Source organism: Mytilus edulis, chromosome 3 (assembly GCF_963676685.1).
Source record: "Mytilus edulis chromosome 3, xbMytEdul2.2, whole genome shotgun sequence".
NCBI lineage: Eukaryota > Metazoa > Mollusca > Bivalvia > Mytilida > Mytilidae > Mytilus > Mytilus edulis.
Window position 1 is genome coordinate 84,734,371 of NC_092346.1, and position 15,381 is coordinate 84,749,751.

The 15,381-nt window shown below is 31.7% G+C and overlaps 1 protein-coding gene across 1 annotated transcript; it reads right to left on the reverse strand.

Annotated features, from left to right (window-relative positions):
• Positions 1 to 4,618: 4,618 nt before the first annotated feature.
• LOC139515463 (uncharacterized) lies at positions 4,619 to 5,572 on the reverse strand. Its single transcript, XM_071305034.1, has one exon. It carries the CDS (start codon positions 5,570 to 5,572, stop codon positions 4,619 to 4,621), a length of 954 nt encoding a protein of 317 aa, XP_071161135.1.
• Positions 5,573 to 15,381: the final 9,809 nt, after the last annotated feature.

Below are 15,381 nucleotides of genomic sequence, written 5' to 3' on the forward strand. Positions count from 1 at the left end.
TAATGACAAAATGAAGGTCAAGTTTTTACTTTACTGTGCGATATACTGGAAAAAGGGATTTTATGTAGTTTTGGTTAAATAAGTTATGAAATCTTCTACTTATTTTATATTATTACATTTTTTATTTTTGCATTTCTCTGTGTTGAGTGTTCTTGCATTTGTTAGTACTGTATTCCTGTCACGTAGATTTGTCATTTTATCAATATTCTTTTAACATTGCCATAAAAGCAAGAGATTTCGCTACCAATCAAATCAGGTTCAACTCGACATTTTTCCTTAAAATGTCCTGTAACAAGTCAGAAATATGGCAGTTGTTATCAAATAGTCCGTTTCTATGTATGTTGGCCTTTGTTGTTGTTGCACTTGAGTGTTTCTGTTGTTCCGTTGTTTTCTCTTCTACTAAATGTGTTTTCCTCGGTTTTAGTTGTAACCCGGATTTGTTTATTCTCAATCGATTGATGACTCTTGAACAGCAGTATACTAATGTTGTCTTCATTTATCTACAAATGGTTATCAAATTATATCATGAAAAAAATGGAAGTCAAGTTTAATATTGTCCATTTTCACATACACCATTCAGGAGTTTTGATCATTGATCGTTATGAAAATTTTATTTTAAATGTTTTCAGTGCAATTACTTATAAACCGTTCAACCAATGCTTTTAAAATTTTAATATTCTGTAACTGATGACAAAATGGTGGTCAATTTTGATATTGACGATTTTTTTTGCCGTTCAGTAATTATGATTCTTGATAGATTAGAAAATGGCAGTTAAAAAATACCTGAAAAAACCTTAAAATACAGAAAACCTAGTTTGATGATAATTTAACAGCTCATTCGTTGTATAATGATCTAAAATAATTTTGTGTTCTAAAATGTCAAGAGAACTTTGAGTATATCATATAGAAAATGTATGATATTGACTGAGCAATATATATATGTGTTTATTTAAATCTGTGGCCTAAAATGAGTACACCAGTTTCTCGCCAAAATAGATTGAATTCAATGACAATTGCCACATATCAGTTACAAAATTTTACAACTTTGGAACCGGATGAATGTATTTTATTAGGATTGAAAACTCTTTGAAAAAACAAATTCATCATAGATACCAGGATCATTATTTTGTACGCCAGACGCTCGTTTCGTCTTCAAAAGACTCAACACTCAGTAAAAATTGAAAAAAATACCAAAAGGCCAAAGTTGAAGAGCAATTATGAACCAAAATTCCGACAGTTTTTACCAACTACAGGAAGCCCCAGAATTGTAATTTAAAAACATATCACAAAAAAGGGACAGAGAACAGTTTGATAAGGGACTTTTCATTTGGAAATTTCCTCGGAGGTCAGAATTTTTGTGATTTTACTTTTTAAACAAACTGATCAGACAAGTCTAAAAAGTGGAATATTGGCGAAAAATAATTTAAGAGCTCTCACAAATTTGTGTTTCTTTTGATGAACATTATAACAGGGTGTTTGACGTATTTTGTCATTAAAATTGAAAACGAAAGTACAATTGAATATTATCTTTATTAGCACAGTATTTATCAATTTGACATTTCATTACGCAATTTGCTGCAGCAGACACGCTTGATATGAATTCTATTATCCGTGGTGTAATTGGCTTACACAAATCAACACCAGTGGGATGGAATATTGACGTCTTGTTTCGTAAACGGCGTTAAAAAGTTATAACCCTTGAAGTAACAGGGCATAATTTAATCAAAGTGATGGAATTAAGACACTTTCAAGAAAATTTATATCTTATAATATCAACGAAAGGCAATTGATCTTCACAGAATATTAAATCGGAAAAAGCAGAAATAATAAACAAATATTTCATCCGTTCATCTTTCTAGACGAAACATCAACTTGAAACAATGTTTTTGCTTGATTAAAGATTTCTATTACTAGAATTGAGCATGCATAACAAATCTTTTACCCAATGACAAAACGTCGTCGTTTTATAGAAACCTACTGATTTATTGCAAATATTTAAGAGCAAACAAGATAATCTTCTTTTGATAAAATATATGCAACGTCTTGTTTTGATATTCAAAGTATAGCGTAAAGAATTTAATTGCTTATTGTGTCATGTTTTAATCTAATGTTTAAAAGGTTTAAGGTATTATATGACATTTGTAGATGAAATATGGTAGTTTAAAATGTAAGAAAAGACTTAAATGTTTTGGTTTTGTATGAACATCACTTTGATTTAAAGTTTCAAGTAATTTACCAACTAAATTACAGGAGCTTTGATTATCATTTATTTAATAAACACGTAACAAACAAATGCATGATGCATACTAACATTTATAATAAAAATTTCGTAAGCAGTGAATTACATGTGAAAATTAGCATTTGATAAAAGTGTCGTGCTTTTCTTTAGAAATAAAATAGGCCTTAGTCAATGTCAACCTTTAAAGTAATATCCGCCATATAAACAACACGCCCATCGATAATTTCTTTTATGGTCCGCTAAAGTCAAAATAACAACTAACACATATTATGATGATGCAGGCCACAGATGTGACGGTTTATGTTTTAAATCAATCATATCAAAAGATACATGTATAAAATTTGCATACACTACAATTATAAGTACCAATTATGAATTTAATATATACTTTCATTACAGTCTGAACCAATGAGCATATTATGTCGTAATAAAAAGACAAATGTCATCAATTATTGAAATTGAATTTTTTGAAAAGTCAATTAATTTAGAGTTATCTCCCCTTGACTATAAATTTGTTAATAATAGTGTAACATCTCAACTTTTGGGAGCAGATACCGCCATACCCCTCTTAATGTCCTCATTAGATTCAACCATTAACAATCCTCTTTACAAGGAGGAAGAAGGGGAAGGGGGAGGGGATAAAATTATATATGAAATTGAATGTCACCAAATTTCTGTACTTGTTTCTCCTTCGGCAGCAATTTGGAAAAGAGGCTGTATATTCAAACATGTGCTTGTAGCAGCGCCCCCTTTCAATTAAAGAATTCCAAAGAGTTTCAAGACAGATAATAACATATGTACCTACTTAACTATTTTACATATTTCTAAAAATTTACGGAACATGATAACACAAGACTGAATACAATAAAAAGTTTACAGTCTTTATTTGTGCCATAAAGTCACCTATGCTGCACATAAGTGTATTTATGGTCCGCTAAAGTCAAAATAACAACTAACACATATTATGATGATGCAGGCCACAGATGTGACGGTTTATGTTTTAAATCAATCATATCAAAAGATACATGTATAAAATTTGCATACACTACAATTATAAGTACCAATTATGAATTTAATATATACTTTCATTACAGTCTGAACCAATGAGCATATTATGTCGTAATAAAAAGACAAATGTCATCAATTATTGAAATTGAATTTTTTGAAAAGTCAATTAATTTAGAGTTATCTCCCCTTGACTATAAATTTGTTAATAATAGTGTAACATCTCAACTTTTGGGAGCAGATACCGCCATGACGTATGAAGCTCTTATTGAGCTGAATACGCTGCCCTAAAGCAAACCTGCATCATCTATCATTCTACATATGCAAAAGATAAAACTTACTACTCTATATACAGGCATTGAATCACACGAATGCCTTATCCTAATAAAAGACACAATTTACAGACATTGTGTCCTATCAATGCATCTACTGATACAATTCAAAAAAAAATTTAACTAAAAAGACACAATTTACAGACACTGTGTTATAACAATGTATCACTTGATACAAACTAAATTATACTTAAAAGACACAATTTACAGACATTGTGTCCTAACAATGTATCTACTTGATACAAACTAAATTTACTAAAGAGACACAATTTACAGACACTGTGTCCTATCAATGTATCTACTTGATACAAACTGAATTTTACTAAAGAGACACAATTTACAGACACTGTGTTCTAACAATGTATCTACTTGATACAAACTGAATTTTACTAAAGAGACACAATTTACAGACACTGTGTTCTAACAATGTATCTACTTGATACAAATTAATTATCCTAAAAAGACACAATTTACATACATTGTGTCCTAACAATGTATTTACTTGATACGATTTAAATAACCTAAAAAAGACACAATTTACAGACACTGTGTCCTAACGATGCATCTACTCGATACAATCTAAAATTTTACCAGATCACAATTTACCGACATTGTGTCCTAACAATGCATCTTCTTGATACAATATAAAATTTTACTAAAGAGACACGACAATCAAATTATCTTACAATAACATCACAAATAACTGTATTTCCTAATATCTAGTTATAAGTTTACTGTCTCATATATATAAATGCAATGGGAGATTTTAATAAAACAGTTCTGGCAAGCTGTGTTCTGTCAACAGCCTCTCAGTAACATATGGTTTCCTGGTTTTAGGTTGTCCTTGTGTCAGCTTGTATGAGCGTCATAATTCACCTTTCCCGTTTGTCCACTGTTTCCATGTAACATGAACTGTTATTCTTTATGCGATATGTAATGAGCTGTGACCCACAAGCCCTGTACAAAATATAAAATAATAAACGCAGTAATTCATTCTCTAAAATATGTCATCACATGATCAGTTGTGGTACAGATAAAATGACTAAAGGTTAGAAATTTGACCTGATTGTCTAATGTACAATTTGAATGCATCGGATTTCCATCTACCTAAATTTCTAATGGATTCTGTGGACAATCCTTTTGCACTTGCGTCGGTAGCAAAGCCTATCCTGAAACTATGAGGTTTGTAATATGCTCTGCTGAGCCCACAAAAGTTTAAAGCATCATTCAAAGCATGTTGAAATAATTGTCTAGAAACAGCTTCTCCACTGGAGTTGAGAAATAATGGACCTGTTGTATTATTTCTCAAATTTAAGTAGTTTGTAAGTGCTGTTACTGCACAAATATTGTCATTTTTATTCTTAGCTATTTCTAAATGGAATTGTTTTCCATTTGAATGTTTGAAGTCCATGAAAGTGATGACTGCTTTCTTGTGTAAAACAACAGCTTGACTTACACTAATAACGTGATTGTAATTATTGTTGTTGACTGTCATCTCACCGATTCTTAAAAGAGCATGGTATGCTAAGGTGAACATTGCTTTGAATAGCAGTTGATCATACTTATTAGATATTGTCTGTTTCAATGCATCTACTAATCGATTCAAAATCGTACTAGTGATTGGAAGTCTCATATCTTGATTTTTTTCCTTGTGCACTGATTTCAGTACCTTATCCATAATGAATGAATCCGTTGGATCAGGCCAATTATTAATTTTGTGTGTAAAACCAATAGCTGAGATGTATGTTGAGATAGAACTTGCAGCAAGTTCTTTTGATTTCAAATGGGCTATAAATAGTATGAGATCTGCACTAGTAAGTGGTAACTGAAATCTAATGCCATATTCTTCAGCAAAACTCTTATAGTGTATAAATGCTCTTCCATAAGTTTTTTGTGAGGAGTCGGATAAAATGTTGTTAAAAATTTGATTCAAGGGTTCCTGTAGCTTGGCAAATCTGGTAGATTTGGAACTGATTTGGGAACAGTGTCTGCCCATGGTGCTAACAGATGAAATTTCTGTACCTGTTGACGAGAAAGTGCATCTGCCAATACATTTTTTGAACCATATATGTGTTTTGCCTTAAAGTTCACATTGTTTCTTAAGCAGTGTAGAACTAGTCTCCTTATGAGAAACATGATTAACGCATCTTTAGATGTTTGTTTATTGATTACGGACACTAAAGCTATATTGTCTGTATGAAAATAAATGCATTGGTTTTTAATTTGGTGTCCCCATATTTCGACTGCCAAGACTATGGGATATAGTTCTAAAAAGGCAATATTTTGCTTTTGCCATTTTTTGTCCCATTTGCCTAAGAACCACTGTGCATCATAATGTCGATTGTCATTCTGTTGAGAGTATCCACCGGAAGTTTAAAAATTATTACAAAATTTGCAAATGCGGTTCAGATACGTTTTAATTTCCGTTTTCTGATTTAATCTCTTTGCATGCATAGATAACTGCTCCTCTTACTGACTTGTATAAATGGTATTGACCTTTTGTATTCAGATGTACTCCATCGGAAATAAATTTATCTCTGCATGAATTTGTACGTGTGGTGTCGAAGGAAAATCTTTTGTTATGGTCCCAAAAGATAAATTTCGATGATTTTTCAACCTCGGTTTTTATAATGTTATTTATTTATATATAGCATATCAAAAATGATATACACCTATAAATTAACAATTACAATTAAACAGGGATAAAGCGGGTGGTGGTTAAGACGATACTGTTTATCCTTTTCTTTCACTGCACATAAAAAAAAGTAACAGTAGTATTCCGGTGTTCAAAAGTCATCGATTAAGAGAAACCAAATACGTTTGCAAACTAAAACTGAGGGAAACACATTAACTATAATAGGAAAAACAAACGAACAACAGGAACACTGAAGTGCAAAAAACACAAACGCTAACATACATAAAAACGAAATATTTGATAACAACTGTCATATTCTGACTGACTTGGTACAGGATATTTAAAGAAAAAATGGTGGGCAGCTTATACCACATTACAATTCTTGTTAAAACCTGGTTTTAATGGATAGCCAAACCACCCGCTTTTTGACAATGTTATTTATCATACTTGTTTTTTTTTGTTTTAACTGGTTTTTAACTTTATTGATTATTGTTAAAATCGATATATAGTAAGACTCTGACATATTTGATCACTGTGCATTGGGGATCTATCTGCAATATAACACTATCAAATATACCAACTTGCCATTTTCCAAGATTGAAACTTGGCTTGATTCCATTAATTGTATTTATATGAACATTAAGCTAAGTAATCTCTTTAACTATGTGACACTAAGTTCTTCTGTTTCAAGATCAGGAAAATACATATTGATAAAATATACACAAATATTTTGTTTTATTCTTATACAACCAATGCATTACATCTGTATTGAAGTTATTTTACAACATATATAGATATAAGAAGAATTGGTATGAGTGCCAAGGAGACTCTCTAAGCTAAGTCTAAATTTGTAAAAGTAAACCATTATAGGTCAAAGTACGGTCTTCAACACGGAGCCTGGGTCACACAGTACAGCAACCTATAAAAGGCCCCAAAATGACTAGTGTAAAACCATTCAAACAGGAAAACAAACTGTCTTATATATATTAAAAAAACAAGAAACGAGAAACATCTATGAACCACATCAGCAAACGACAACCAATTAACAACGGGTTCCTGACTCAAGACAGGTGATAACAAATGCAGCAGCTTTAAACGTTCTAATAGGCACCAACCTTCACTCTTAACTGAAACAATAGTAGAACACCACAACATAGAAAGACACACTATAAATTGAAATGACTTAACTCAATCAAAAGACATATTATCACAATCAAATGAATAGACACGGAACGAACAAATTTGTTCTATGAGGCAAGGTTAATACAAAATTATTAAAATAAGGGATGATATGTTAAACAATATACCTGTTTCACTGTACGGCATTTAAAGTAGTGTATAAAGTAACCCCAAGACAGCCCTTTCCAACACACTCCAATCACGAACACGAGGCCAACAATTATTTACCATTTTCAAATAAAAATTAATAATTCTTGGAATGAAGAAGTGAAAAATTGTAAATGCAATTGGGGATAGACAACAATGAAATATGAAATACCTATCTGCACATATAACTTCCGGTGGTTTTTTTTATATATCTACTTCAATTCAACAAGACTTTTTTTTACGTTTTAGTCGATGAAAACTTGTCTATTATGAATAATAATTTTGATATTTCTCTGTCTACATTTGAGTGAAACTCTTGTCATTGACAAGGATGTAGTCAAAAACATTATAACTTTCAGAAAAATTGTATTGATCTCATTTCCAGTTAGCCGGTATATTTGGATAAAAAACAAATCCCTTGACACAAGAACATTATGATTTGCAAATATAATTAAAGTAAAGTCCTACTTGAACTTGCACTGTCCAGCGTAAGAGGATGTTTTATAATTACAGCAAATATTAAAACCCATATATTTTTTTAAGGTTTTTATATTATCTCACAAGGGTCATAAACGGGTAACACGCGTTTGTGAAATTGTATTTAACTCAATATTTAATGTTAATTTTGTAACTTCTTTAAACTTACCATTGAAAGGACATAAGCTGCAACTTCATGTCATTTGATTTTATATAAATGACCGAAAGACTTCACTATAAATGACAATCAGTATCGAGATAAAAAAAATGTATATATGAAGCAATCTCACCGTAATTTGACATGGAATTTCGACAAAATACACCGAGCATCTTGTTGATCTTACCGTAAATAACTAAGATGTTGGGCAGCTTTTTTATTTTGTTTTTATCTTTGTATAACAAGAATGCATTCATAGGTGAGCATGCACATGCGCATGTTCTCAATGTCGATTTTCCGTTCATTTTTAGCCAAAAATTCATGAAGCTGAATTTGAAAAAAATATCAAAAACAAAGATTAAGTTTGAAGTATATCTGATTGTTTTGATCTCGTTATATATCATACATGTACATTCAGTTCCCCGAGAAAGGTAGAAATAACGATTAGTGCGTACGCATACGGAACAACAAACCTGACTAAAGATACCGTTTTGATAATTTTGTAAGCTAGACGTGCGTTACATTTACATGACATTCATCAGAGTCCAGAGAAATACTTTGACCATCTAAATAAATCGTAAATTCCGAACAGTTGTGCCATTTACAGCTAAGGCAATCTATACATTGGGGTAGAAAAACTTTTCTTTTTTTAATAATTCATCAATTTATGTAAAGTAAATTACAAAAAAATAACATAAAAATGGTACTGCATGTCAACACTTAATTGCTGACTACTGGCCTTTTGATATTCTCGTGAACGACATTGGCACCGACCAATGGTTGTAAAACACGTAAAAGAAAGCAGACTTCTTATGTCTTACCCTAGACGCAGCGCACTTACTTTAAATAGACTAAACAGTGAAACCCAAATTACAACAGATGGTAGGCCAAGTAAAATACGAAATTGTATAGCTTTTAGAATTGAAAAAAAAACCCAGAAAAAGTTGTTTTGATTAATTTGAAATAAGGAATGCTCATCCATAATGCAAAGCTCTGTTTCCCTGAGCAGATTTGACTATCTTTCATGTCCTTGGTTCTTGGTTCTTGTTTTGGTCAGCTCAGCCAATGTTTTATTAGGTTTTGAATTTCCAATATTTTGACCACGAGTCTGAAGGGACATTAATTATCGAAATGCGCATCTGGGGATTACAAATTGTTATCTTTACTGTTATTTCTTCAACTGGGCGATATCTCTGCTCTCAAAATGTTGGTCACCGAGGGTATCACCAGCCATTTGCCATGACTTCGGAAATGAAATAGAAGTACTGATATTGTTCGATTGACATTAGCAGTCATAACATTTTTTAAATCAATTTAAATTAACGAATACATCTCCCTCATGCAGTGATATAATTCTTATCTTACATTGACTATAATTAAGGTATATTTTGCTTTGACAACGTTTTTTTTTTTTTATTAATTTTGGATTTTCAATTTTTCCGCCTCGAATATTTTTACCAAAAACGGCCAATGTTAAATATACCTTAGTGTGAAGAAAACCCAAATTAAATACGTTTTAGAACTTAACTCGGCTACGGAAGTATATACCTTAGGAATAGTTGTATGAATGATTCAACAGTATTGCCTCAGATCACAGTGAGGAGCTATTAGTTTCAATCGAAATACACGCCATCTTGCATAAATTTCTGATTGGATGCGGCTGAGATACAGCAATAGCAATGGGGTTAAATGAAAAAATTGACTATGTGTATTTCAGTTCAGATCAACTGTCATTAATTCATGCTCGTTTTATTATGCATACATTTCACAGATGAATTCAATATTGTAATATGAATTATTAATACGTGTTTATTTGCTGTGTTACTCTGCAATTTGCACGATTTGCTTTGCTAAACAAGGTTCATATACAATGTTTACAAAAATGCATAATCTGTAGTTTATAACTTCTGACAATCTAGGAACAACCAAGAGTCGTGTCTATTTATAATTGATTTAATTTTAAATAATAAATTAAGATTTTTTAAAACCATGGGTATATAACGCATACAGACACTCTTATTTCTTATTACTCTGTTTTTCAACAGACTGTTGAAATTCCAATGGGAACAAATTGCGCCCCTCTACTTGCCGACTTGTTTCTTTATTAGTATGAGGCTGACTTCATGTAGGAACTTCTTAGGTAGAAAGATAAGAAGTTAGCGATATCCTTTAACTCTAATTTCCACTATATAGATGATGTTCTTTCACTAAATTATTCAAAATTCTGGTGACTATGTGGAACGCATCTATCCCATCGAACTAGAGATAAAGGATACTACAGATACAGTTAAGTCGGCCTCATATCTTGACTTACATCTAGAAATTGACAATGAGGGTCGGTTAAAAACAAAACTTTACGAAAAAAGAGATGATTTCAGCTTTCCAATTGTGAACTTTCCATTTCTAAGTAGCAACATTCAAGCAGCACCTGCATACGGGTTATATATCTCCCAATTGACACGATATTCCCGTGTTTGCATTTCCTGTCATGATTTTCTTGATAGAGGGTGGCTGCTCACAAGGAAGCTATCAAACCAAGAGTTCAAATGGTAAGTTGAAATCATCCCTTCGTAAATATTACGGACGCCATCACGAGTTGGTTGACCGTTATGGAATAACCGTTTCACAAATGATATCGGATATGTTCCTTACGTCGTAACTACAATCCCCTTCCCTTTCATGAATGTGACCTACCGAGACTATTTACCGGATTTGTTATTACATAAGCAAAACGACGGGTGCCACATGTGGAGCAGGATCTGCTTACCCTTCCGAGCACCTGAGATCTCCCCTAGTTTTTGGTGGGGTTCGTTGTTGCTTATTCTTAAGTTTTCTATGTTGTGTCATAATATGTACTATTGTTTGTCTGTTTGTCTTTTTCATTTTTAGCCATGGCGTTGTCAGTTTATTTTAGATTTATGAGTTTGACTGTCCCTTTGGTATCTTTCGTCCCTCTTTTACATTGACATTTAAGCGGCAGGTTTGGCTAGCCACAAAAACAGGTTCAACCCACCATTTTTGTCTTTAAATATTCTGTACCAAGTCATTAAAATGGCTATTGTTATCTTATAGTTCGTTGCTGTTTGTGTAGTATTTTAGTGTTGCTGTTGTGTCGTTGTTCTCCTCTTATATTTGATGTGTTTCCCTCAGTTTTAGTTTGTAACCTGGATTTACGAATTTCGAACAGCGCTAAACTACTGTTGCCTTTATTTATCAAAAGTGGCATCGACTCAGGGTAGTAGATAACTCATCAAAGAGTACAGGCTTTTGATGTACGAATTATTTAAGCTATTTCTAAGAACTGTTGTATAGAGTTAATAATACTGACCAGCAATACCTATTTACACAAATTTAATTAAAAAATACTCATTTGGCATTTAATTGTAAGATGTAACAATATACAAAACATTTTGAAACTTTTTTTCCTATTATATATAAAAATTATGACATGTCGCTTCATTTGTGATTGTCATTGGGATTGTGTAGCGATGCTTTATTCTGGTTGTAGCTTGTTAACACCCTTGTGTTGATCGTTTAACTCCACTGACATTGTCATTTTTTTCAAAATTAAAAGACACAATGGTTGTTTAATTACTAAGATCACTTGCTTGAATCGATTAATTTGGTAAAAACATATATACTCAAATAATTGCTGTGCAGTCATTGAGTCTTCAAGTTTTTTTTACGTGAAAACTATTTCGTTGATTGAACATTCAAAGCAAGCGCAAAATGTTTCCTTTTTGTATTAGCATTTGATGTCTGTGCATTTTTGAATATCGTGTGTGTTGAAAATAGTTGTTCGCGTTGCTGTTAATTTTCTTTTGTAAATCAGCCATTGAAATAAGAGTGAAGAACGGTAAATTTCTAATCGACATGTTTGATACTTTCGATTGCTTTTGGTGTCAACATACATTATTTGATAGTAAAACTATTGATAACGTTATTGTTTTATCTGATTCGATCATAAAATGCACTGAAGATGTTTTTATCAAAAGGCTGGACTTCTTGATCGACAATTTATTTGTTGAGTTTGGAAGATTGATACTTCAACAGACGTTGATATTCCAATGGGTTCTAATATTGCACCCCTACTGGTTGATCTGTTTTTGTACTCGTTTGAAACAGAATTCATTCAGAACCTTTTAACCTCTTAAAAAAACAAAAAAACAAAAAACACTTTGCCTTTTATTTTACTTTCAAATATATTGATTATGTCCTATCACTGAATAACCCTTATTTCAGGCTAAACTTACATCTAATATATCCCAGTGAACTTGAAATTAAGGATACTTCTGGTACTAGAAGGACTGCTTTCTATCTTGATCTTTTCATCATTATTGACGCAGATGGAGCACTTCACACTAAAATCTATGACAAATGGGACGATTTAAACTTCCCAATTATCAATTTATAATTTCTCAACAGTTACATACTCTCGGTCCCATCGTATGGTGTTTGTATATATCTCAGTTGAAACGGTATGCTCGTGCATATTTACACTATTTGGACAGGATATACAGAAGTGAACTCCTACTTATACAGAAACTGCTACATCAGTTATAAGGAAGACAGATTAAAAATCACGCTCTGTAAATTTTATGGACACCATTACGAATTGGTTGATCTATACGATGTATCTGTGTCTAAACTAACTAATGATATTTTTACCACGCCTTCGATTGTGATTCACAATCTACGTCATCTGGTCTGTAAAGTACTGAAAGTGACATATACGCGAATAAGTGTTTGTCGAGTGTGAACTTGCATTGCTATTAGACTTGTCTCGGTATTTGTACATTCAATATTCATGTAGTAAGTTGTGATGTTTCTTTTGTAAGTCTGGTTGTATATAGTATTTGGTCTTATCGTTTGTAGTTTGAATTCATGTTTTATTTTCTATTTGTATGAAAGAGTTAAAGATATTCTCCAGCTAGGTCATTTATATGATTTTAGCCCTTTTATGCACTGATTTTATTTGTTATTTCACAGTTTTGATTTAGAAGAAAAACCAACATTGTTACAAAATAGAAATACTTACACAGCTATTAAAATAGTTCTATATCAATAGTCTTGTAATGGTTAGACAAAACATTAAATAACCTCATTGCAAACTTCATCCGTATTTTATTTTTAGAAATATACCTTTGATAAAAAAAAAATGTAACTTTTTTTTGGCGTTGCAATATTCGTGTGACGGACAGTTCAATTATATTGTGGTATACTGTCGTAATTACATGTTAGTTGTCCGTTATTATTCTGTGATTTCCTTGAAAAATTTTATTTGATGAATTATGTATTTCTCTGTCTTGAGTGTTATTGAGTTTATTTGTACTGTATTCCTATCACTTAATGTTATCATTAAACGGTATTCTTAACTTAGCCAAATAAGTGGGAGGTTTTGCTAGCCATTAAATCAGGCTCAACCCACCATTTTTCTTAAATAAAATGTCCTGTACAAAGTCAGGAATAAATCAGTTGTTATCAAATAGTCCGTTTCTATGTATGTTGGTGTTTTGTTTTTGTATCAGTTCAGTGTGACTTTTAAACAGCGGTATACTACTTTTGCCTTTAATTTTTATTTTCATGTCAGTTTTTAAAATAAAAAACCGTTTCATTATACGACTAGAAAAATAATCTAATTATTCATTGGATAAAAACACAGAGAATCTTCTTCAACAAAACATATTCACTGCAAAAAAATCACGATGTTACTAACAGCCTTGGAACAGCTAACGGAAGCCTATAACTAATATATTCCTAGGCAACTTCAATAACGTTGGTTTATACGTCGCGATATTTTTCCGTATTTCCTATTCTTTTTCTATTCAATGTTAATTATCTTAAATAAATAGATTTTATTGAATATTTTTAATTATAAAAGCTAGCAACTGTCAAAGCATATACAGTATTTAGTATATATAAAAAAGAAACAGCTCAAATTCGATATTGATAAAAAGAAAGAATTTAATAAAACTTTTGATATAAATTGACACAATTGCCGTTGGCCTCGTTGAATATTACTACTATATAGCAGGGGTTGGTGAATCATTGAATCAACTGCATCAATAGTGAACAATTGAATAATGTTCATGTTTAATGCATTTTGTGTACTTTTATTGAATGTTGTATGCGCCTTATGTTAGTCCACTGCTTTGGATGACTAAGATTAACAAAAGACGTTTACCTCGGAGTATCATTTCATGACACGAGACTTTGTCTTACATATTTTTGTTTTAAGTTCACCTAACTCATTTGGCCATTTGAGATATTGCCTTCACTAGTCGTCCCTTGTCGCTGTAATTTCTTTAACGATCTACTCCTTTGAAAAACTAATGAACCAATTTTAACTAAATTAAGATGAATTCTCCTTAGAGTATTTAGTATAAAATTTGTGTTTTTAAGTCGGTCTGTCAATAACCATGGAGAAAATAGAACATAATTGTCAAATGTTTTATTATTTGTACCATGCTAGTAAGAGAAAATCGGCTAGAGGCAAAAACCGGTCAAAATCTATATAATTTTCGTTTCCCCTGAAAATTTTAAGATTCAATCCTAAAGAAATTATTGTCCTCAGACAACTATTTTTTGATATTTTTGTGATTTTGTCTATCATATCGAAAACCAAAAGAATTCATAGGTACAAAATGATCAGCAGTACAAGATCTACATACAATTTCAATATGACAAACACTATTGAATGAATCCTTGAAGATATTTCCGCCATCTCTATTTAATCATTACACTACTAATGTAAAATAATTTCAAAATATAGTGTCTATAAAAGCATGGTCAGAGCTCAAAGAAATGAAAGCAGGAAAGAGGCATGCATAATTTAGCAATATTTTGAAGACTATGTGTCCGACTACACCGCGCGAGTCCACATCCTATATAGGCTATGGTTTAAATGAGACGTAAAACTGGGATCTTTTAAAGATGTTCTATAATAAGGTTTCTTTATAGGAATTATAAATTCCACCGAATTATAACAACAAAGAAAAAAAAATAATCTAACAGAGAAATCAACGACTTCCGCGAGTAGAAAAAATACGCGAATATAAATTGTCGCGAATATGTAAAACTTTGATCGTTCCTTATTGAACTATATCAAGTAAATTAGAAAATCGCGAAATTAAAAAGCCACGAAGTGGACTAGAAAGGGTAAAACGCGAAATAAATTATCCGCGAAAATAAGTTTGTTTACAGTACATTA